We start from the raw sequence: 24,700 nt of genomic DNA, 5'->3' as shown, positions 1-24,700 counted from the left end.
TACTCAATATTTTCATTAAGTTTGATGATAAAACACAATAGCTATATAAAATCTGAAGTTAGAAGCAGTCATAAGTATTTTTGAGGATTTAATTAAAAATTAATTGTAGCAGTAAGTGCTCCAAAAGGAATAACATGAAATTCACTAAGACAAACAGAACACACTCTATCTTTTAGAATAAATGAAGCAAATCTACATGAAATAGGGATTAACCAGTCATTCTGTTCTGATGGGATTAACCAGTCACTCTGTTCTGATGAAAAGCATCTCATAAAGAGATATCAAACAGAAAACTGACCACAAGTCCAAGTGGTTTTTTTTCTGAGATGTAGTACAGCAAATGTCACAGGCACAAGAGAATTCATTATGTCCTACCAGACACTAATCAATTAGAGCCGTGTATTTTTGTTTTGTGCACAATACACACAAACAAGGTGTACACAAATAAAGAGAACCTAGATCACAGTGGGTAAGTATTTTAGAGAGGAAAGGGTAGCACTACATGTGGTAAGTTATTCAGCCTAGAAAAGGTTGCCATAAAACAACCAAACAGGCTGTCTAGAGATGTTGTGATGTTTCTCTACAACTGTTTGTTTCTTCTGCTGATGTGGAAGCCAAGATACACCTAAAGAAACCTGGAATATTATCACCAGATTGCTTCAGACTGCCCTTGCCTCACCACAGCCAAGGAAAAAAAAAAACAGAGAAAAGTACTACTTGTTGAAGGCAAACTTGAACATCACACAATTTGCTGCAGAAGGAAAGAGACAACAGATAAAGAAGGTAGGCAATTAATTTAGTTATAATCATCTCACAAAGCCAGACTGCTTCCAGCTAGCAGAATTCTGCTCTGCATTGTGTTTTATGTGCAATACTTAATAGTTGGAATGCTGCTGTTTCTAAAGAAAGGAAAATAAAAATATTTATGCGTATGCTTCCATTACCCAACCTGACACCTCCGCAGAAAAAAAATTACTGTGCTCTTGTGCTGTCTTATAGTATGGACTTGTTAGTAGTTTATCATTTCACAAGATAGTCTTACATACAATCCCATTACTGGATAGCCTCGCTATGAGAGAATGTCATTAACATCCTCCTGTCTGTTCAGTTTGCCCTATGTTTCACTTTGAAACTAGGGGTAAAAATATCTTTATACATGTTTTCTGCTTCCGTGTCAGATACATGGATTAGGAGGTCTATCTCTTCAAGCGTGTTAAGTCTGCTGCCCTCCGAGAAGTATTCAGACGCAGGAGTGGTTTATCTAATTTCAGTGAATTTACAAAAATGTCTGAGCACAAACACTTTGGTGGTTTTGCACCTTCTGACATTGAAATGACATTTCTCAAGTGGCAGTGGCATTTAAAGGGATGATGATCTATAAACGGCAGGAATAGTGAGGTTTTGAGAGGAAGTTCCACATGCTATTTTCAACTTCTACGCTTCCTAGTCATATTTCTTATTCACAGCTTTAATAAACAATGATAAACATACATTGCCAGGCATAATCTACTCTTCCACATTTAACATTACTATAAAAATATGTTTCAGTCAGCAGCCAAATACAAGAGGTTTGTCTGGGAACAAACAGTATCTTTTATTAGAACATACAACAGAGTTCAGACAATTTCACACAAACAAGCTCTTTTTCAGCACTCAAGACACACAATGATCAGTCCCCCAACTGTCTGAGAAGTTTTAGGTTTCAAGCTCCACTAGGACAAATTTCACTGAATGGTGTAAGAATAAGAGGGGACCTCACCATTTGATGTGTTCATTTTTTGTTCTTGTCTGCAGCAAAACACCAGAGCATCTCAGGCAGGGGTAGAAAGGCAGTAGAACAGCCTGTTTTAGGAGGATGGAGAACTCCCACCACTGCAGCATTTTTCTAAACAGTCTAGACAAACACTGGTCGGGAATGACTATGAGTAGCTGGTCCTGCCTTGGGATGCACAAATCTCCTTTAAGTCTTATGGGGAGAAGTAACTTGCCTATTTTTATATTTTCCTTCTAATTGAAGAACTCCCAGGTTGTTGTTACACTTCAGAACATGTGCACATTTGATTACAAAGTGTAGCAAAAGTTAAAAACTTCCTACTAGACAAATTTATGTATCTTTTCTAGCATGGGTACTTCTTTCTTAGGGGGGTGGCGGGGAGGGGAGGGAAAGAAAAAAAAAAAAAAAAAAAAAGTCCTGCAAATCATTACAGACTATTTTTTTATGAGAACTAATCAGCTCAGCTCACTCTTACCCAAATCTTTACTTTACCAGGACCTGAGAAAGCTGATACATCCTACCACCTCATAAGAGGTAGCTAAAAACCGCACAATGGTCTAAAATCCCTCATGATCTTGGGTAACAATTTTAGGACATATATGAAAATGCAGAAAAGACAGAATAGTCCCTTAAAATGGAGATGCAAGAACAACGAGGCAATTATCTAAAAATTGCCCATCTGAAGAAACAAGAGTATTCAAGACTTTCTGACAGTTGAATTTCATAGTGAGATTGAATTCTGTGATTTACACCTGAGGGGTGAGCAAGTTTTATAGCCTTCATCAATACAAAGAAAATGAGCATGGTCAAAATACTCAGTTAGGTCCTAAATCATATCAAGGCCAGAAGCAACCACAAATAGAATGGAAATCTGTCCAAAAAATTAATGAAACAATTCTTGTCCACAAGTGTTACATATTTGCAGTCCCTTTGTTATCAAACCTGTAGGTCCCACCAGAAGGTTAATTAAGAACAGAGCTAACTGTTAGATCTTCAATAATTGTCATCATTAGGAAATTAGAATATCCAGCAGCATTACCAAAATGTTGCATCAGTTGGTTTTATATTTCAGAAGGGAAGGATGGTCCAGTTTCTACATTATTCAGTTTCAGATACAAACGACTGAGATGAAATCTTTGCTTTGCTTTGAACGTCCTCCATGAAGTCAGTCAAACTGTTACATCATCTTTAATGCATTTCTTAACTACAAAATACTGCTTTATTTCACAGGGATGTAACAAAGATGAATACATTAAAAAGATTGTGAAGTAGGTATTTTGGTAAAGGGGACCATACAGGGAGGTATGTAAAGAGGTACAAACCAGACACTTAAATTTGGTCAAGTTTTTTGCCCTTAAATGCATGAGTGAGCACTTAATCAAGTATAAACCAGAAGGCCTATGCTAAACAAATCACAATCCCCCAAAAATTAATCACTGGTGTAACTTGATTGAAGTTAATGAAGCTGTGACAACTTAAACCCAGTGGTGAGTTTAGCCTTGAGTTGCTGTTTCAGCTCTCTGCTTTCCAACAGGAAGTTATTAAGGTAATTAATTTCAGCTCTAATTGTGTAAATAGATGCTGGCTATATAAGGTGTCTCAAACTTTACACATGCTTTTGATTAATAGATCTTGGAGAGGTTTTCTGAAGCACACAGTTATCAGTTTGTCTATTAGACATTGAATTTATGTTTGTAATACCTGAGCCTGTAAACAGAGATCTAATTTTAGATCAGTTTTTCAGAAAACTCTGCTTATCGAGGCCACGTTAAGTAATAGTTTCCATTAAAAAAGCACATTTCAATTAGAAAGTTCCAGATATCACAAACGTTACTAAAACCTAGCATCAGTACTGTAAGAGGGTAAAAACTAATTTAACTTAAAATGCAAACCGAGATAGTTTAAACAATACCAAGACAGGAGGAGATTTGCAGCCTACAGAGACATTGAATGATTACTATTTCTCCTTGTACTAATGATGTCATATTTCAGTGCTAACATAGTAGACTTGAATAGTCTTCCATGAGCAAAAGAGAAATCCAGATAAGAAACTAAGCAGCTACCAAAACAACAGTGGATAAAGGGTAATTTTATATGCCAGCTGTCATAAACTTTCTGGAATCAAATGTGTAAGCTCTGCACTGTGAATGTCACTTTATAAAGACATGAATAAAGGAAGATGCCAAAATATTACTGAACAACTTACAGACTTGCAAATTTCAGGACAGATGCACGCCACTTTGTTTATTTTGCTATTAGTCAACTGTAACACTGTAACAACAGAAGGAACACCACCTGAACCGTGACTCAGGTCCAGCTGAAACGTTGGTCTAAAGTGGTAAGATCATCATGCCCTCACTTTGAGGCTAAAAGCACCAAAATTCCAAGCTTTAACCATTAGAAAAGAACCTCCAAAATGTACACTACAAATTTCCATATTACTTCAATGACATACTCATCAAGTGAACCTAAAAATCTTCCTAACACGCTCAAATTACAAAGACAAAACAAATACCAGGATTAGTTTTGGGTTTGTTTTAAATCCCGAAGTTATTTTGAATTAATCTCGATTTGCCCTGCAGTGTAATACTATTTTTCCAAATAAAATAAAACAAGAAAATTAAATGAATCCCATGGACGGAGAAAAGCAGTGTTAAAACTCACATTGTAAGGCCACACGTTAGCAATTCAGTCTGGACAGATGGAGCAGTGTATTGGGACAACAGTAGAAAAAACTTCACGCTCCTAAGCAACTCTGTTCCTAAAAAGCAAGCGTGCAACACACCAAAATTGGTCTACAGAAATATTTGACACTAACATTTCTCCTCTACACTTTCCTTCTAAGTTAGCAACACATTTTAAAAGACATCACATTTATATAGTAAGTAGATAAATAAGTAAAAAAAGAGTAAAAAAAAATCTTTAGTGTGACAAGTTCTTGAGCAAGATACATTGCCAAAGCATTCAAAATAAAGACTTATGACAAGATACACACACAAACACAGTCTGAGCGAATTTGAGTCAGCAGAATGTGCTCATCAGAATTCAATGAAGAGGAATTCCGAGAGAAGTAGACAAAAGATGCACCTATTTGAATGTTTTTACTCCTGTCCACAAAGGTTTAATAGCACTTTTTTTTTTTTTGCATGCACACAAAAAATATTTGCAGTAAATTTAGTGCTGATGAAAGATGCCAGATTGATAGCCCTAGGGGCTGAGTTTCTCTGTATACACAGAACAGATATAGCACAGACTGAGAAAGTTTGTACCCCTGCCAAAATGCCTTACAATACACAACTTATGCAACAGTCTTCACACTACAGAACCCTTTGCCTCTCCACTGAAAATGTCAAAAATATTGCTGCTTAGTGTTCATTATAAGGGAAAATAAGATGTGGACACTGTTATTAGCATCAGCAGGGACAGAATTCAAGGCATCAGCTCATTTAAAGATGTTTATTTTTGCACTGAATGGCTCTCTTGTCAGTTGTGAACTTTGCTGCTGTGTTTGTAAGACTGCAAAGTCAATCTGCACCTGGTGTGAAAATGCTTTCGTATTTAACAACATGTTATTAAAACAGGAAAAAATAGCAAAGGAGGATTGGTTCAACATAATTTCTTTTTTTCAAATAAGCTTATATTAAAATACATGACCATACATCTAGTGCTAAGAAACTATCTCAAAGGAGAACTAGCTTGATATTTTCACTTAATTGGTACCTGAACATTCACTGCCAGTGATCTACACAATTGATGTAGCCCACTTTTAATGGACAGTAATTCTGTATTAATTGGCTTTTCAGCATAGGCTGGAAGCTACGCTGTCACATGGAGCAGGCAGGCTTCCAGGGCACCTTGGATTCTTATTTCCCTTACTACTAATAGCTTGGCCAAACAGCAAAAAAATCTACCCGCCTCAAATCCAAGTGCCCATCCATTTTTAATTTTCAACAGATTACACACAGAAAAGCAGTAATTTAATGTTTATAGAGCATAGTGGTTCCAAATAAAAAATTGCTGATCTTATTACAAAGACCGATTTTCACTTCGAAGGAAGATGTTCAATACAACCCACAGGTTGCAAACTTACTGCATCTCAAACCAGATTGTGGCACAGGATTAAATGCTACTTCAGTCCTTGGGACGTTTCCTTTGTACATGTATGGGCTTGGAGCCAGGGCCAGCGATGACAATGGAATAGGACAAAAGAATGAGGCTACTCTCCGACTGATTTTTAAAAAATAATTCTTCCTAGAGACTATTTTCCTGAGTGCACAGTGCTTACAGCACTTCTGAAGAAATCTCTTACCACTCTTTCTACTATTTTCCTCGGTCACCGTCTAGAGTATTACAACAATATTACTGAAGTATGCTGAATAAAGTAAGTGAAAGCAGTAATTCTGTGACATCCTGCATCTCAGCAAGGCACAGAGACGTGTCTGCCAATTCAAGCATGTAGCAGGTTATTTTATTTTCACATTACTGAAGCTAATACACTTAAGTGATTCTTTCAGCTCTTTTTCTGAACATCAGTTCTGTTGTAAACTTTTTTTTAAATTCACATTAGAGGTGGTATTTGGTAACAGGTAAGCCTTTCAATATATACATAATCGAAAAAAAGAAAAAACCAAACCAACCCCAATCAATATTAAGAGTAAATCTTAAATTTTACAATGAGTTAATGATAAAATGGGATATGGTGAAAAAATGGAAGGATGGGGTTTCTGAAACAATTATATGCTAACAAACAATCTGCATTCTGAGCCAAATAGGAGACTCTAATGATAAGTATCACTACCAGGACAAGAAAAATTATGATCCTGCAAATTTCCATTCACGTACCTCTTGTGTTTTTTTTGTGCAAGATGGGAATTCTACTGAATTTGTACTTAAAATGAAGCATGAGCATAGGAGTTTGAAAAACTGAGATCAAGATATATGTACTACAGCAATTTTCCCCCCTACTTTGAAATGTTTGTCAGTATTTACTATGGCTAAGTGGTTAATACATCACAAAATAATACTAAAAGACTAATGCTTTAATATTAACTTAAAAAATAAACTTTAAATGGTGCCAAATAAAAGCAAATGAAAAAGACATTTAGAACTATTGAGAAGAAAAATACTCTTTACTGATCTTTTTGACCCATACAACTAATGAGCTCTTTTGGTTCAAGCATAGGCTGGAATCTAATCAGACAGGTAACCCTTTTGATTCCTTCTCCGATTTATTTCAAAAAACAATAATTAGGAGGAAACAATAATTTCAGAGCACCCAACAATGCACTTAAATTACAAAGACATTAAGGCTCTATGAGGTAAGACTATAAATTCAAATATATGCATGTGGCAATAGCTGGATTAAACTAGAAACTATATGCCACACTCAGCCATTAACTTAAAAATAACTGTTCAAATGTCCTTGGGATACACTTTAATGTATTAAACAACTTCCTGCATTGTAATTTCTAAACAAAAATGTACAAAACTTACCATTTTCCTAAGGTTTCAACAGTTTCTCAAGGATAATGACCAGGTCAGAAAGAGGTAGTCCTTTATGCATGCAAGATTCAGTATATATCTGGCAGTTCTAGGGGGCTGGGGGGGAAAAAAAAAAAAAATCATAAATGTATCCTATAGAGATCCATGGTTCAATGCAGGCAAGTGCTAAGCTAAAGTAAATAAAAATATGAAGAAAAGTGTATCATTTCTAGTGTATGAAGAACATCAGGGCATTTTTGCTTTACTTAACAAATACTCCTGTGAATAATCTCAATTACTCTGAACAGCCCATTCAAAGATGACCCTAGGACTCCTGAGTGCTCTGACTGGCAACAAAAAATTCCAAAATTCTTTAATTAATCTTAAAATATATGGAATACAACATGGTAATATAGTAACTGTATCTAACCTTTCTGTGGCCATAGCTATAAATAAACTTTCATAAGGAATGCTGAATTAGAGCAAGTGTTTAGTAATGTCCTAAGAAAACCAAGTTCTGCTCAATGTTCTGAAAGTCCTATGAATTATCAGACTAATTAGTTAGAGCGGAAAAAAGCTATTAAAAACATAAAGTCCAGTTTAAAAATGGATTGAGGTCTATCCCATCATCCAGCTGAACAGTCTGTCCATTTCCCTTAAGGCACAGGGAAGACTATTACAGCACTCAGTGTAAAAGAGCAGAGTATTTAAAAATAAATTGCAGATATGAAGAACTGCTGCATTCAACAAGGCGTTTGCAATCTTTCCTAAATTCAGCCCAGCCCCTCTTCATGCCACACACATCTGCCAAACAGAGAACAGCAAAGCCACAATTTTCTGTCCCAGGTTCTGTTTAATAGAGATACGTCAAAGTTACTTTGTTGAGTAAGTAGGGACACGTTAATTTCTCACTTTACAAATAGAGAAACAAGATACAAGAAATCAAGCAATTTGCACAAAATCATACAGAAAGTCTACTTTTGAGCCGTTAATTTGAAGACCAGTCTACTCCACGACTGCCAGATCACTCTTGCCTCCTGCACAAACTAGGCAGGGAGCAGGGAAACACGTTTGGGAGGATTCTCTCTTCCCCAGAATTCCATCACATTGTGGCCATTCACCTGCCACCGACAGGTTTTAGCACAGTATCCCTGAGGGATTGAACTCCATTTTTGCAGAACTTGAATACGTTTTGGAAGACGGTCCTGGAGTTATTTCTTGTTAAGGCATTAGGGAATTTGTTGAAAGGACAACGTCGCTGCGATTAAATTCCTGGTTTTCTCTCAAACGTAATTGCAAGACGCTATCGGGCAGAAAGAAGCCGACAGGGACCGATGTCGGCGACCTGCCGGAGCAGGACCCTGCACCTGCTGAGGGCGGCAGGGCGATACAAAGAACCGAGTCCCGAAGTGACTATTTAGCTGCGGACGCGGAGATCAAAGACTCCGGTGAAACACCCAGGCAAACCTCAAAACTAAATACGTAGCTCCTGGGACTTCCACCCACAAACCGAGCAGACATCCCTCCACCGGCACCCACCAGAGGCCCGAAGCCTCTCCCTCCCGAACGCCGCCACACGGCTTTAACCCCTCCGGTTTGCTCCAAGGGGCACCGCTCCGGCTGAAGGAGCCGCAGCGCCGGCACCTTGCCGTCCCGCCTGAGGCGGGCAGGGAGCTCAGCCCGCCCCGGTACCGGCCTCCGCGCGCCGCGGCCGTTGAACCGCCGCCCGCGCGCGCTCGCTCGCCTCACGGCGGAGCTTCGCAGCCGCGCAGGCGGCGGGAAGGTGCCGTCCCCGCCGCCTCGCCTTAGGGCGAGGCGGCGGGGACGGCACCTTCCCGCCGGCGGCCCTCACCCACCCCACCCCCCGCCCCGCCGTAGCCCCCTGGTCGCGGCCGGGACGAGCGGAAGGCAGCGGCGGTGCGCGGCAGCAAGGGAAACATCTCCCCTTCCCCTCCTCCTACGGATAAGCCCCTGTCAGCTCACCTCAGCTCCGTCGCGGCTCAGGCGGTCGGGACCCGCCAGCCGGCATGGCGCGGAGGTGAGGGGGACGGTCCTGCCGCGCTGCCGCAGGCTGCCGGCGGTGCGGGGCTGGCACCATAGAGAGGACGGCGGGACGAGAGACCTCCGACGATAGAGCGGAAGAGCGCTAGAGAGGCCGGGGAGAGGCGGAAGTGACGCTGCCGTTGCCGCGGCGATCGCGCACCCGCTGCTTGCGAGCGTGGGGCCGGTGGCGGCGGCGTGGTGATGCTTTCAGGCCGGGCCCCGCCGGGTGTCGGCGACTGCTGCCGCCGTCTGCTGGCGGCGACTCTGCGGCCGCTGCTGTGCGGGCTGCCGCCGTGCTGGGTGACGGCGAGGCGGGCGGCGGGGCAGTGGCCGAGCCCGGGCCTGCGGGTGCCGGAGGCGGCGGAGGCGGAACGGCTGGTGCAGGAGGTGCAGCGGACCGGCGCGCCGCTCCGCCGCTTCATCGCCTGCCCGCAGCTGGCGCGCACCGTGCAGCGCTGCCTGCAGGGTAGAGCCAGCACCGGCCCCCAGCCCGTCCTGCTCGAGTTCGCGCCCGGTAAGCTGCCCCCACGCTCCGGCCGTCCTCCACCCGCCTTCCTGCTGCCCTCCGGCGGCGGCCCCCTCCGGGGCTTCGCCGTCCCCGGGGCCGCGGCGCTGCTCGGCGCGCCCCAGTGACCTTGCAGGGTCAGCGTGAGCTGCCGCCCTCCCCACCGGCGGTAATGGGCCCCCGGCCCCGCTGTCCCGGGGCCGCGGAGAGGTGGTGGTGCTGAGGGAAGCGGACGGGGCCCTGCCTCTCCCGGGGTTTCGGGCGGGGGTGGCGTCTCCGTTGCGTGACGGCGCTGCCCGGGCCTGCCGGGACGGGATCCGTGCTGCGCCTGCCCGCCCGCCGCTGCCGCCTTGGTGTCCTCCCGGGGCGGGCGTTGGCGACCGGCAGGGCCGTCCGGGTGTCGCGGCCCTGCGGTATGCCTGGAGCAGGCGGCGGGGGGGTCCATTTATACAGAGCTTGCCGGGGAATGAGTGAGTGAGTGCTCAGTCTGGAGTTAGGTCTCTGGCGTTACAACTGTGCTATAGAGTTAAGTAGAGATGTAAATTTCTGTCCAGGTAATATTTTTGGTTTTGTAGGCAAACTTTATCTCTGTCGGTAAAAGCACACCTAAGACTGTGGGCCATTATATAGCTAGCCCTCTGCAATTACTCAATTTTTTTTTTTTTTTTTCACATTTCTGCAGAGGGTATTTTACCTGTAGAGATGATATGGGTAAGGTTTCAAAGTACATTTCAGTTGGCAGAAAAAAAAGTAGAAATATTTGAAACATTGTATCTCATGTTCCTCAGTATCTAATTGTAGTGCTGTGCTTAGTGAATTCACTGAGCAATCTCAGGCAGGCTGCATGTAAATCTTTTTTTCTAACTCTTGTTTTGAAGTGTGTTTAAACAAACACAAGTTATCTTCTGGTAAAGGTGGTATGTCCCAAGTGTTATGTTGGGAAAATCACTGAAGGAAATCACTTAGAAAAAATGCACTTTTTTTTTACTTTTTTTTTTTTTTTTTTATGTTTTCCCCCTTCAGGTCCTGGAATCTTGACCCGAACTCTGCTCAATGCAGGTGTTAGAGTGGTAGCTCTAGAAAGTAACTCAGCTTTTCTTCCAAACTTACAGGTACACTTTTGATTTGGTAGCACATTTCTAAAACTTAATTAAAGGGAAAATAAGAAATTACCTTACAATTGTGTAATAACTATTAGATCAAAAAGGAATTAGCCAGTGATTGTTACTTGTAACTTTTGAAATAATGCTTAATAATTTTAAGTGTTGTTTGGTTTTACATTGCACGTTTGACAACAGGCTATTTTGTAATCAATTGATTTGACGTTTGGTGTATACAGGAATTCAAGTTCATAGTCTTCCTATGAATAGTTTCATGCATAAACTTGAGGCTAATACTAATCAGAGTCATTGTAGCTGTGTATGTTTAAGCAAGATGTTGGTGTGTAGCTTTCAGAAATCTGTAAAAATAGTCTTGGTTATTTTGATTACCTCATGGTGTTATTTAATCTATCTATTGTCCTGCAATTGACTGGTAATATTAAGACACTTAAATGCGTTATCCTCTGCTGTTCATCTGGGCTTTGCATGGATTCAAAGGTGGTCAAACACAGAGCTGCAGAAGTTGCACTAAAAGGATTGTGTTACAATGCTATAAAGTAGAAGTTTGGAACCAAAGACTCTCACCTAACTTCAAATGTATATAAAAGGCATCAGTCTGCATATATGAAGAATTCCAGTTGTAAATCGTTAAATGCAGTGGTTTGTTTCGTTGAGCATAGCTTTTTTTGCAAAACACTGTAGAACATCTTACTAATTTAAGAATGTGTTTTAAAGCTCCAGTTGAGCAGCACAAAAATGTCAAAATGCCCTACACAATGAAGGGAGCTATTCTTTTTATCAGCTGTAGAGAAGCAGCTCTGAGATTTGACTCTTGTTGACTGGGTAACAATTTTTGGTAGCACTTGAACGTTTTTTTGTTTGGGTTGGGTGTTTTGCCAGACAGGTTACTGCATCCAGATTTCTTCAACTGACACTAATTTAATTCAGTCCCTAGAGAACAGCCTGGATGGACAATTAAAGGTAATTTATTGTGACTTCTTCAGACTGGATCCTTTGGTGAATGGAACGCTGAAACCGCCTGCTATGTCTTCTGACAAACTTTTTGAAACCGTGGGTGTAGCAGCAGTTCCTTGGAGGGCAGGTATGTGTATATGATCACACATGGTACAAATACATTTGACAGGTGCATAGGCAATTTGGCAAAATCTTCGGGATTTGCTTGAGGTATGTGTTCTATTTAATATATATGCTGGATTAATGGATATTATTTCCTACATTTCAGCTTTATTTAGGTTCTTGATAGCTTCAAAAAACCCTTGTGGCAATATGAAATCTTAGCTATTTGCTTGTCTTTAATAAAGGTTTAGTCTAATGCAAACTGGGCTTAGCTTTGACTAAAGCTTGAATTGTATTCATTCTTGAACAACATGAGCTGACAGACTTTCTTTTCTTAATTGTTTGTAGTTTAGACATTAGCATTAATGAGATTGTCTAGTACATATGGCACAATTTTAAAGATACTTTTACACACTGTTGGAACAGATGTACCTGTGAAAATTTTTGGAATCTTACCACAAAAAAAGGAAAGGAACATACTTTGGAGGCTTCTTTTTGCCCTGTATGAATGCAGTTCCATATACAGATATGGAAGAGTAGAACTCAACATCTTTATAAGTGAAAAAGAGTACAAGGTATGTGTAAGAGATTTTACAGGTAGTAAAGATTAAGTAGTGCTTCACAGAACACAAAAACATTTCTATTGTATAGTTAATGTTTTTGCTAGTGAATTTCTTTTTCTGCCAGAATTTTTAAGTCTTGTCTGTTTCCTCTCTTTATGTAGTAATAGTACTGTCAAGAAACATTCTGTTGTCACATAACCACAAATCTTACAAATGTGAAGGCTGGTCCTTGAGAAGGATATGTAGCAGCAGACCAGATGCTTTCCATTGTAACTTGTGAGGTGCTTAAACTCTGTAACGTGTTTTTGCAACAAAATTGTTTACTAGTTGCAGGTTACAGTCAATGAAGACTGAATTCAAAATGCTCAGTGAAGACGATTCAGAGTTACTAAATACCATACTCAGTGAGATGCACTTGCCCTCTTGAGCCACTTCTGTATACAGTACAGAAAAAAACTGAGGCAAAACATGAGTGATTTATACACCTTTTTATTGAGATTCTGTACACTAAGGTGCAGAGCAGCTTTCTGGGTTATGTCTTCCTAATTTATGCTGTCCCAAACCTCTAGAACTGTACTTACAGTTCAAGGGTAGCTTTTCTTTCTGTGAAACTGTGAGGCTCATACAGAGCCACGAACCTTTAATTACTTGAAGTAAGCAAAGACTTCCAGGTGTCCTTACACAACCTGTGTTGTGTCCAACATCCTACTGAAAAAATTAGAAGTCTTAAGTATATTCTGTGAAATGACAGGTTGGACACCACTGAAGTATCCACTTAAATGATATGTTTTTAGTGCCCAGATTTTTGAGCAAATAGGGGATAGCCTATTAATTTAATGCAGTCACAGTGTTTTTTATGAAGTTTTCTGGTTTTATTGTGAACCCTGATAAATGAGAGTTGTTTGCCTAAGTAAAAGCAACTGGAACCTTCTTTTTGTTTTTTGGTTGATCATATGATGAGGATCTCTAAATCTGTTATGAGAAGTTAAATCTCCCTGCTACAATTTACTTCTTTCTTTGCCGTGTTTGAGAATAACCACAAGTTTTTCTTGTTTTCTTCCCCTAAGAGTTGTGTGGTATATAATATTGATCAAGATAATGACTGCGCAAGCTGCTTAATATTCAGTGAGGTCACCTGATGTTTGGCTTACTCTGCTTGTGTGTCTTATTGGGAATATTATCAGTGTGAGCTGATAACTCTGATAAGAAATATTTAGACTGCCATAATGTCTTCTAAAGGTGTTCTGACAAGATGTACTCAGATAGCACAAAGTATGTATTTGAGGTCTAACGTAACTTTACCTTAGAATTTTAGACTTAACTGTGAATTTCATACCCGTTGTTATATATATATAAGGATTTTGCTTAGATAAAGAAGCAATCTTAGTTTGTGCAACAAAAATGCTCTTTCTTTGCCATTTTGTTAGGTTTTAACAGCAAAGCCTGGGGAAGCTAGGAGTTACCAAGCACTTACTGTACTTTGGCAAGTAGGGTGTGAAATTCAGCTACTGCACATGGTAAGTTTTTTGTACCAGCTGATGTGGTCTAATGCTATGGACATGTTTTTAGAAAAGGGTTTGTAGTGTTTTACTATCATAAACTAATTGGAAGCTAATTTGGTGTTTAAATTAGTTGGAGAAGTATTGAAAACTTTTGGATGTAAAAACCTGAAACAGTGATGTTCTGTGTCAAACTCTTTACTTAAGTGGCATCATTACAGTGACATTATGATGTCAGTATTGTCATTACAACCCACTGTACTCAAAACCCATTTATTCTCAGAAGCTGGTAGATAAGAAAGAGATGTTTGTGCAATAGGTATGTCTTTCCATCTTGCTAGGGGTTGTGTGAGACTAGAAGACTGCTCTTCCAGTCTGTCATGGTCTGCTCTTTGTCCTCTGCATTTTGCCATCATGTATGCTTTTGACTTCCTGAGCTGTGTTCAGCTGAAATATGTTTTTAACTTTGTGCCTTTATATTCCAAGCAGGCCTGCTTCTCCTGCTAGTCAATAACTTCTTACCTTGTCAAACATGCTGTGGTTTAGTTTTAAAAAGTTTTTTATGTTGTCACTCCGCTCTTACAGTCAGCTGTCGGTTTTTAGCTTTGGTTCAAATTTTGGACTTGAAACCAATAGGTAGCCCCACTAATGTATGGTAATACGTACAAGTTATTTGATTGTAAGTAATTTACCAGTGCTACTCACATACTTTGTCAGGAATGTGATTAAATAACATTTTTAGTCTGGCCTTTGTGTGCTTATTATTTGACTTTTTTTTTCTAGTGCTAATGTATTTACATGATTTTAAAGTAAATTTTAAAATGTGGGTAAACTTCTAATTTGATGGGATTGATGGTAAATGTTTTTCCAAATTTTAACAAAGCACATTAATTCTGTAACATATTTTCTCCCTCCCGTAGGAACCTTGGTCATCATTTGTAACTAATTTGAAAAACAGGGGACTGGCGGTACCAAAAAGCGTGGTAAGATCCTTATGTGTGCTTTTCTCCTTTTGGAGATGCAGCTAAACCACTTTTAATTAAAGGTTAAAATAACTTTATAACAGCATTTACACATATATGTTTTGGCTGTGAATAGTGTCTTTTTTAAGAAGTGTTCTTCTAATTAAAACTTATGGGCAGCATGTAGATGCATCAGAAGTGGAGTGAGGAATTGCTATTAGCTTAGAAACTGAAATAAACCGGTATCTTTATTGTCTGTGATGGAAAAAAATATAGTGAATAAACAGCATAAAGGGATGTAAACAGGTAAAGTCCTTTTCAAAAGAAGTTGCTGACAGGGTCACTTCTATCTGTTTGAACAAAACAAGTGTGACCACAATTAATAGCACAATCAATATGCTGCTGGTTTTGATTAAAATGGTCATTCACATGTCCAGTGTAGATTTTGTGTGCTAGTTAAATGCTGAAAAGTGTGAGTCTCAAAGCTTCAATTTGAGAAGTGGAAAAATACCTTGTGTAAAGTTCTTTACTTTTCTCCAAAAGAGAAGTAATGAAGTTCCTTTGTATAATATAAGAATATTTCTATTTAATACCAATAATATAAAAGCATGTTTACTTAATATTTGGTTTTGCCCTCCCCAGAAAACTGCTACAGTAGTACACTGAGTGTTTTTTGAAATGTTACTGTATAATATAAGTGACCATAAGTGACTGGGTGTGCCTTACACACTTAAGTGTGTTGCTCTAAAGCCATGTAGAGGCATATCAGGTGGACTACGTAAGATGTATTGTGACAGCCTTAGGAGAGGTACAGATGTGAGATCTGTTGGATGGATGCATTGGATATATTGGATCCATTGCTGCCAATACAGAAGTACATTTATTTCAGTTAAAGACTCCACCCCCTCCCAATTTCATAAAATCCTCAAGTTGGAATATTGTCTTAGTGTTGCACTCAACTCTGTCTTTATGTACAAAAGGCAGGTGGATCTGATACCTTGCATGGTATAGGAGTACTGTAGACCATATAATCTCTTGAAAACTCACATCAAGCCTGTGTTGTCTGTTTCAAATAAGAAAGTTCAGTCTTAAAAAATAAAAATAAAACTGAAGTGATAGTATGTCTGTTTTGTTTCCTATTTCTTTCCTGTTTGGGGGGTGGGGGGAGGTGAAGCTTCTTCATTCTAGAACAAAATTTTAATGCCTCAGCTTCCAACAAAATCATCTTGTTAAAACTTCTAAGAGTCTTTAAGAAATGTTACTTGTGGCACAGATGAAACGCTTATTCTTAGCTAAAGACAGACGCTGTCTTAAAAATGACTTTTTAGTGTTTTGTTTTGTTTTTCTTGTAGTGGCTGCCAAATGACCATTTATGTTTGGTACGACTGACTCCTCAACAAAATCTATTTACAGGAGGCTTGAAGCCCACAAATTCAGCTACGTTTATTTTCATGGTGAAACAGTGTCTTGCTAAACCCAAGTCTAGACTTACTGATAGATTAAAGTAAGTAAGAATTACAGTTTTTACACTTTTTCTTCAGAGAAATGTAGGAAAATATTACAATATGTTCTCAAAGCAGTATTTATTTGCAGCTGAAATACAGCTTTTTCTTTTTTTTCTTTAAATTAATTATCTACATGTAGAATAGAAGATTGGATTTTTGCAACTCACAATACAATGTTTTGGGGACTGTTCCTGGCTTGTATTCAGAGAGGATAAAAACTTGAGATTTGACAGGAAGGTCAACAAGTATTTAGAATGTAGATGTGCAGTAATTGTCTGTAGCTCCAACGGAGGAGAGGTCATGTATCTGCAAGAAGTTTTCACTCACTCTGTAGACATAATAGTAAAGTCACCAGGAGTTTTGCAGGTACAGAAATTAAAAGCTGAAAAAGAGTTTCAGTTTATAACAGACATCAAAGTAATGCTAATGAAAACAGCTGGAGGTTATTGAAGGTGAAGTGGGGATGTCCTCAAATGGCTTTCTGTTATCTAGTTAAAAAACTAGGCTTTAGACTTATTTACCAATTATGCAACTCTAATTATTCTTTTTGGTATTACATTGGAGCTATTCACTTTGCTTTATGATCAGTAGATTTCCATTTCCCATAAATGGGAAATGTTTGCAGTCTGGAAAGCATTGACTTCAACTAGTTAATGAAAATAATTAACATATTTCTCATTTGCTGGTAGTGGTTTATGGAAGTTCATTTCCAGAAAGGAAGGGGGGAAAAAAAAACCCAATAAATTCCAGTTAACTCATTCAGCAAAGACAACTGCAAAGAGCCTTAATGTATTTCTGTCTTAAAGCTCAGTGGTGTACCTAATCTCCACTTGATCCTTTGGCCAGGAAGTAGAGCTAACCTTGAAGGCTTCTAATGTGCATCTTCTGTGTATTTATGCACCCTTTTCTTGTCTGGGAAATAGTTAATGTACATGCACTTTTATAAAAGGTCTAGTTTTCAGAGCAACAATGTAGATGGGGAGACAGTTGATACATCTGTGTATATATAGAATAAAATACCTGGGAGGTGTAAGTCACACTAATTCATGCTATACTGAATCATCTTCTTGAAGATGACCTTGGCTTTAATTTCCCAGGCATTGAAGAATAACCCCTTTTTATGCTGTGATGCCTGTTACTGACTGACGCAGTTGGGGCAGAGGAGGGAGGGAGGGCACCCACCCTCTAATGAGGAAGCTTATGTGGTTTAGTATTGTCTGTGTCTGCTGGGGGCTTTATTTGGTATTTATATGTCTTGCTAGCAGAGGTTTCTTCCTCTTTGCAGTATGGACTGAAAATAACTTGTGTTCCAGGAAGATGCTAGCTTCTTCTAGAAGCTGCAAAAGAGTGAAATGGATCTTCAGATACTGTTTCTTGCTCTTTATTTTTTCACAGAAAGAAATGCTCTGTTATGATTTTTTGTTTGTTTGTTTGTTTCAGTTCATGGAGCTTGGACAATGGTGGCAAATTACTGAGAGAGTTAGAAATTCCCAAAAATGCCAAAACACGTAACTTATACCCAGAAGACTATAGGCGTCTTTTTGAGGCTTTGCAAAACTCTAATATGTTTGCTGACGCCTGGTTCCATGATGAAGTCTTGGGAAGTATAAGGAACATAAACTTATAAATCTAAAGCTGCTGTCTTTTGGAAGATCACCTTTGCTTCTGGAAGATTACTTTGATAAGAAATGATTTAAATAAAATTGGAGATACTGTTAGCTGGATGACTTCCTGTCCAAACAGGAAAATAAATTTAGCAAGTTATAAGAGCCCTTCTACACAGGATGAAAGTAACGGATTCACAGTTATTTGATCACAATCCTATCTAGAATGGACAAACTTTGCATGTTTTCCAGGAGCATATTAGTGACCTGCTGCTTTTGGATGTACCACTTAAACGGAACTTTTTGTTACACTGCTGTATATTTACAACATTTGAAAAAAAAAAACCCAGACCAAATACCGTTATTTTTGTGGTTTGTATTTTAGTGCTCAGTGATTTGAACGCCTTTTCACAGATTCCCAAAATACATAGGCCTTTACAGCCACTGAATCTGTTATATTGTCTCCTGATCTAAAAACCTTGCAGTCTAAAGTCAACATAGTATTAATAAATCAATAGCAGTGGGTTAATAGAAGACAAGGTAATGACAGCATGATAAAACATCAACTGAGAATTGGGGGGTTTTACCTAAAGGTTGTTATATCTCTGGGGAAAAAAGTCATAACAATTCTTTCTTTTGAAAATTTGAAAAGAACACTGGGCAGCCTGTTCTGGTTTACAGTATGTAAACGCCTATATGCGTATAGGCTTTTTCTTATTTCAGGTCTAAAAACAAAGTCACCAGAACATTCAGTGCTGTATAAACAGTTTGGGGGTGTCCTGGTTTTGGACATCTTACCTCCAACCTTTGTCAATATGTATTTGTTTAATGTGTATTATATGTACAAAATAACTTACTTCAAAACCATATGCTATTAAAATTCTCTTTTTAGCCATAGTACTCCATAATGCAACCTGTTCCTAGTTTCTCTTCCTGTCTTATCATGTAACTGTTCTGTTGTTGTCCAATAGTGCTGGCAGGCTGTACTGGTTCTGTGTTCTATACTGTCTCCTCTGGGAAGAGCTGTGGCCAAAAATATGCTTTTTTAGCAGAGCACGAGTTAATAAAATGCCTAAAGGCTGAAATATTTTCAGGCTTTGGAAAACAGCAGCGACCAAAACAATGCAAACACAGAACTGTATTTCTTAAGCATAGTGTGAGGTATAGATGTGACAAGCATTCATCTCTGTCTTCCTCCTGCAGTTTCTGCTGTAGAAGAAAAACTGACTTCAAGCAGCCTCAGTTCACTCTGCTAGCTAGGCTGCAGCTATCTGTTGAAGCTGCTGATAAGCCTTTGTAATGTTATGATGAAACTGCTGGAAAGGCTGAGGTTTAATTTGCAGTCTGTCTCAGAGCATTACTGGTGTTCTAGTGTAGGTCATGAAGATTTGAGGCTTTCTTTCTGTTTACATATCTTACCGTTTCAGGTAACTTGCATTATTCACCAAATTCACCATGAATGGCAAAAACTTGCATCAGCAGAAGCAATTCTGCCTGTTTTCAATCTCAGGAGATGGTGACTGTCTTATCTACTGGTCTGCAAGAATGCAGTGTCTCCTGGGCTGATTGCCCACCACCACCTTGAACCAAATACCTTGCTCTTGTTGCAGCAAGATGTCTTGTATCAACATACCAGGAGAAGTATTCCATGCATAAAATATAAGACCACCACTGTGTATATAAACTTCTTTAACTGTGTTGCTGATAACATTTCAAACATGAACTGAAAAAAAAAAAAAAATTGCTGTGATTTTTTGATGCTGTTGGAAAACAGCATTTACTGAGCCAATGCAGAGACTCCCAAAATAACAGCAGTAACTGGGGAGTTATATTGTGTAACTGGGGACTTGAAACGAGATTTAATGCTAACCAGAACTCTGCCATTAAGTCTAAGTGTAAGCAATATGTTTAGCCCTGATCACAAATGTCAAATGAACAATGGCTGCCATTATAAAAATGGTTTTGGTACTGATGGAAGAGAGGAAAAAAGTGGAAATTACTGGTGTACGTGAATAAACACAGGGGAGTGAAATTGAAGGAGGTCTATGGATTTGATTAATTGGTGCTATCCACTCAGTACTTCCTACTGTTGCAGGTTTACAGCTTCTGTAGGATAATGTTGAACGCAAACTTTCACTGAAATTTTAAATTGTATATGGAGGTTTCTCATGTTGTTAGGATTTTTAACCAACCCTGTACTACTTGTGTTCCTTTCCTTTGCATATCTGCCCTTGCCTTATTCCTCGATATGTTGATGGAAAATTGAGCCAATATCTCTTCAGTTATTTTTTATTCATGTAAATGCAATGACAGAACTTGCAACTAGGAAAACAGGATATACATTTAGGTTAATATTTCAGTTTAATAACCCTCAAAAATGCTACTCAAAGAGAAAACTGCAAACTCACTCAAAATTTAAAATGCTAGACCTTCTCAGAAGATAAGATCTTCATACTAACTTTGAGACCAAACGGTTTACAGGAACGACTTTTCTATCATGGTGGGATAGCAAAGTTTCCCATTTCTGAAAGTGCATTAATTTGCAAGTGAGTTACTGTGCCAGATACAGTAAGTAATAAAAAGTATTTTAAAATTAGCACCAACATTGGAAAATGTTGCACAACTTGGTTGTTTTTTACATAATTTTGTGTTATGATACTATTTATATGTAAGATATAAAGTAATAGATTTTTGAAATTACATTAATTAGCTGCAAGCTTTTGGGCAGATTTATTTCTTCCTATGTTTTCCTGTCTTTGAATCTGTGATCTTGGGTGAGATGAAGATTACAACATGCATGCAACATACTTAATAGAAGGTGCACAGTATAGCATATTCCTTTCAATTATTTCCAGACTGTGGGTTGTGGTTTCTTTTTTTTTTTTCCTTTTTTTCCCCCAAGACCTATTTAATTAATGAACCTCTAAAACATGAACTACACATGATACATCTGTCAAGTAGAACTCTTAAGTATTGCTCCCACTATACAAATACTGTTTCTTAGAGGAGTTGCCAGGAAAATGGCTTTTGGCACGCCGTATTAAAGCACTGATATGTCATAGGTTGTACACTGATTGTAACTTCAGAGGTGCTAAGTCTTTTCTAATGGCCCTCACCATTTGTGCCATCTATTTGCCTGTAAAAGAAAATTATATGACACTGATGGCAATTGGCTAAAGTTTTACTACTTCACTATATTAAAATCATAGCAAACACAAACAGAAAGAAACTTGGTCCTTAATGACGCCCAGTTAATGGGAAATTTTGCCACTTGGAATTAGGAGATCAGTCCAGTTGGATTCTGTAGTTAGTAGTTTGCTTTTGATCCTGAAGGGTTTGGGACCTTGTACTAATTAACACAGTAGATGATGTGATAAGGGGTTGTTATGGTGGAATGTGCACATACTGGCTACCAGGCTTGTTCAGCGTTGGACATTTTAATAATTACAGCTTAGCCTTGCAGGCAATGATAATGTTGATGGAAATATCAACATAAAACTTGAGAAACAGATTGTGTGGTATAGTTTAAGATGTGTAAGTGTGATAGGAAGAACCTGAGGCTTCCTAGGAAGAACCTGAGGCTTCCTGAGAAACATGTTGAATTCATTGTTCCGGCAGGCTAAACTCAATCTATGGGGCTGTAGATTGAAAACTCCAATCTAAGCTTTGCAAGCCTTTAATTAAGCAAAGCTGTACCTTTCTTCTGTAAACACAGAGAAGATGGAAATAACAAGTAACTTTTCCAGAAAGGACAACAAGTCAGTGGGAGTTGTTTATTCTCTCACATTGTATCCTTGCTCAATAGCTATTGCGTCTTTCCTTGTGTATGCTGTTTGACGTGTCACTGCTAAAAATAGACATGCTGGCTGTCCCCAGCTGATAGAACACAACACGCAGCAAGCATACAAAGCCCAAGGGAAATTAGGGGTAGTTAAGATACACCAAATGGAACAGTCAATTACTCATAATGTAAGCAAGACTTTAACGCTTGACGTAGTTGATCCTATTGATAAGACACCAAATAGACAAACAGCTAAGAAATTATGCTGACGAACTTCAGAAGCTTGTTTCTGCCATCTGAAGAAAATTAATGTGTTTGAGGCAGGGAAGATGCAAATAAAAATGAAAAGTTTTTGTAAAGTTCACAGTAAAAAATCAAGAGGTAAAATCTATGTATCTGTGAGTGAAATTTATTATGAATTTGTGCTTAAAATGCTTCTGCAGTGAGGTTTTTTTAATTTTACCTTCTAGAATCGATTTTTAATGAGCACACCAACATTAAATGGTTGGACTGGATGATCTTAAAGGTCTTTTCCAACCTAAATGATTCTATGATTCTATGATTCTAAAAGTGAAGAGACCTCGTCAGGAGATTCCTATGTGTTCATAAAAGATCTGTCTGTGCTTACAAGCTTTCAACTAATTATTTGATAGCTATTCTATACCATTCGTGACACAGATTTTGTACTAATTCAGAATTTAACATTTTGTATTTTGAGCCATATTTTGCCCACAGAAAAATTCAGTTTTGTGCCATGTTAGTTGGAATGGGTATTGCATGTTTATGTCTAAAGAGCAGAATTTGGATTATTTCATTACTGCAATTCTTTCTGTAAATTCATGTTGTAAAACATGCTGTCTTGAGATAGAAGAGCTAAACTTCCACTACGGTGTTTCATCTACCAGCAGTAAGGAAGTATGACTAATTCAGCAGCATCAGCCACAATTAAGTGGTATTTCCCACAAAAGTGCCTCCATTACATGCCTTGACAGCTGCTTCCGTCCAGAATGTGTCATGCATTTCAAATAGCTGTTGGGAAGTCAGACCTGCCTAGGTCAGCGGATGACTTGGTCATATAAAAACTGCATACTAATAACAGGGATTAATTCAACTAAATATAGTCAAGGGCTAAATGACCACTTACTGGAATATATAGCCACAATATCATTATGCTTTTCAGAAAATTCAGAATGATGTTTCCCAAAACATCCAAGCTGGGCATTCAGTTGATCGCCATTGCTCAAAGACTGTGTTCAATGGCCCTCCTAAGCAGACCAAGTCTATACTGTAGATGTAGATATCCTGAATCAGCTTCGCAGCTTCTTACAGATGTCAAAATATCCAACGCTGTATCAATGAAAATGTTTATGCTGTGTTTAAAAGCTTATTTATGCTAGAAGAGCCTCTATTACTACAATTATGTTGTCATATCAATTGAAATGCAATGTCAGCCAAAAGTTGTTCTTGGGCTTCTGTGGCTTATTTCACTGTATAACTTATGCCAAGCTGATGAAAGCCCCTTTCTTCAGGCATTCATACTTGGGATTTTGCTAGAGTAGCTGGGCTCTCTAAGGTTGTGAAGTGGTTTTTTTTCAGTCTGTGTGTATGTGCGCGCGTGTGTGTGTGTGAAAGAAGACTGTTGTTCCCTTAGATGCATTTTTGTACTTTGTGAGATTTTTTTGCTTTATGGGACGTGTGAGTGAGAAAACCTGACTTGGAAAACTGAGAAAATAATGAAAGCTACATATGGTATTGTATATTTGTATTAGCTTTTCCCTGAGTGCACTTTCTGCAGTTCATGGGTAGGACTTTACGTTCGTGCTTTTTGTATATTGTTTGACCATTCATCTCTTAAGTTTATCCACCCAAGAGATAGACATTAACTTCTGTTATTACCGGGTTTGTTTATAATATAGGTTTTGGGCAATGCCTGCTTAGAAACTCAATAAACAGCATAGACAGGGAAACACAGAAAATTAACTAGGTGAATGAGTAAAGCATACAAGCCAAATACAGAGGTAATCATTTAATATTATAACTGTCAAGGATAATTCCTGAGTATCTCACAATATCACTGTAATTGAACACTTTAAAAAAAATTGCTAGGAGAACTAAAGATAAGCATAGTAATGTGCATCACTATTTAACTGACAGCCAGATTGCTCTCAGTTCTTTTGGTAAAGAATTACATCACTGCAGCATTTCAGTGAATGTCAAAATACACTTTCCTGTGGGAATCCTGTGGCTTTATGTACCTTGGTTCTTCCCAATAGCGGTATTTTGGATATGCATATTGCCATTTCTGACTTCCCTCTTGCAACTTGTATGAAAACAGTTGCAGACTGAAATGTCATTACTGAGAACAAAATTGAGTATGTTTTAGAAATGAAAAGCTGTTTTGCAGAACTGTTAGGTCTGTCTCTCAGTGTTCTTTGACAGGAAGATTCAACACTCCTTACTGAAACACGAGCCCTAACTCCCTCTATAGGCATAATAAGGAAAACCAGACTAAGTCTACCTGCAGCTTGGCTCATTCAGCCTGCATCACGTGTGTAATCTCATAAATGAACAAAAGCTACATAGACCCATACGGAAAGCACTTATCATCTCATGGGCTTTAAGCATCACCATTGCAGAGTGGTGCTCTTAGTTAATCGTGCAAGTGTTTTGCTCTTCCCCATCATTTATCTGGTGCCTCTAACTGATGGCTCTGACTGACTAACAAAATGCAGCTGGAGCGATCCCAGTGATACGCACTGCCAGAGCTTGAGTGCCAAGCAGCTCTGGGCTCAGCCATACTTCTCTG

General features: G+C 38.9%; 2 protein-coding genes across 2 annotated transcripts in view; one reads left to right on the top strand and one right to left on the bottom strand.

Annotated features, from left to right (window-relative positions):
* CNST (consortin, connexin sorting protein) overlaps positions 1–9,292 on the bottom strand; it is a 53,878-nt gene extending 44,586 nt beyond the window's left edge. The window contains exons 1-4 of the mRNA XM_075707596.1: positions 9,239–9,292; positions 8,377–8,558; positions 7,268–7,364; positions 4,439–4,535 (exon numbers count right to left, since the gene is read on the bottom strand). The gene's annotated coding sequence lies outside the window, so the exon portion shown is untranslated. The remainder of the gene's footprint in view (positions 1–4,438; positions 4,536–7,267; positions 7,365–8,376; positions 8,559–9,238) is intronic.
* A 207-nt stretch (positions 9,293–9,499) lies between these two features.
* On the top strand, positions 9,500–19,301 carry TFB2M (transcription factor B2, mitochondrial). The gene is made up of 8 exons (XM_075708117.1): positions 9,500–9,812; positions 10,827–10,915; positions 11,852–12,005; positions 12,407–12,555; positions 13,971–14,060; positions 14,963–15,025; positions 16,357–16,508; positions 17,950–19,301. The coding sequence occupies exons 1-8, from the start codon at positions 9,500–9,502 to the stop codon at positions 18,134–18,136; spliced, it is 1,197 nt and encodes a 398-aa protein (XP_075564232.1). The 3' UTR covers positions 18,137–19,301.
* Positions 19,302–24,700: the final 5,399 nt, after the last annotated feature.

This window comes from Pelecanus crispus, chromosome 3 (assembly GCF_030463565.1).
Source record: "Pelecanus crispus isolate bPelCri1 chromosome 3, bPelCri1.pri, whole genome shotgun sequence".
Lineage (NCBI taxonomy): Eukaryota > Metazoa > Chordata > Aves > Pelecaniformes > Pelecanidae > Pelecanus > Pelecanus crispus.
Note: the sequence above shows the minus strand (reverse complement) of the source record. Positions and strands in the feature narration are given on the sequence as shown.

Bases quoted from the DNA above. Each gene is read 5' to 3' on its own strand.
- TFB2M (XM_075708117.1), top strand. From the start codon at position 9,500: ATGCTTTCAGGCCGGGCCCCGCCGGGTGTCGGCGACTGCTGCCGCCGT. The intron at 12,006-12,406 runs GTATGTGTATAT...CTGTTGGAACAG, and splicing joins AGCAGTTCCTTGGAGGGCAG to ATGTACCTGTGAAAATTTTT. The intron at 15,026-16,356 runs GTAAGATCCTTA...TTTTTCTTGTAG, and splicing joins TGGCGGTACCAAAAAGCGTG to TGGCTGCCAAATGACCATTT.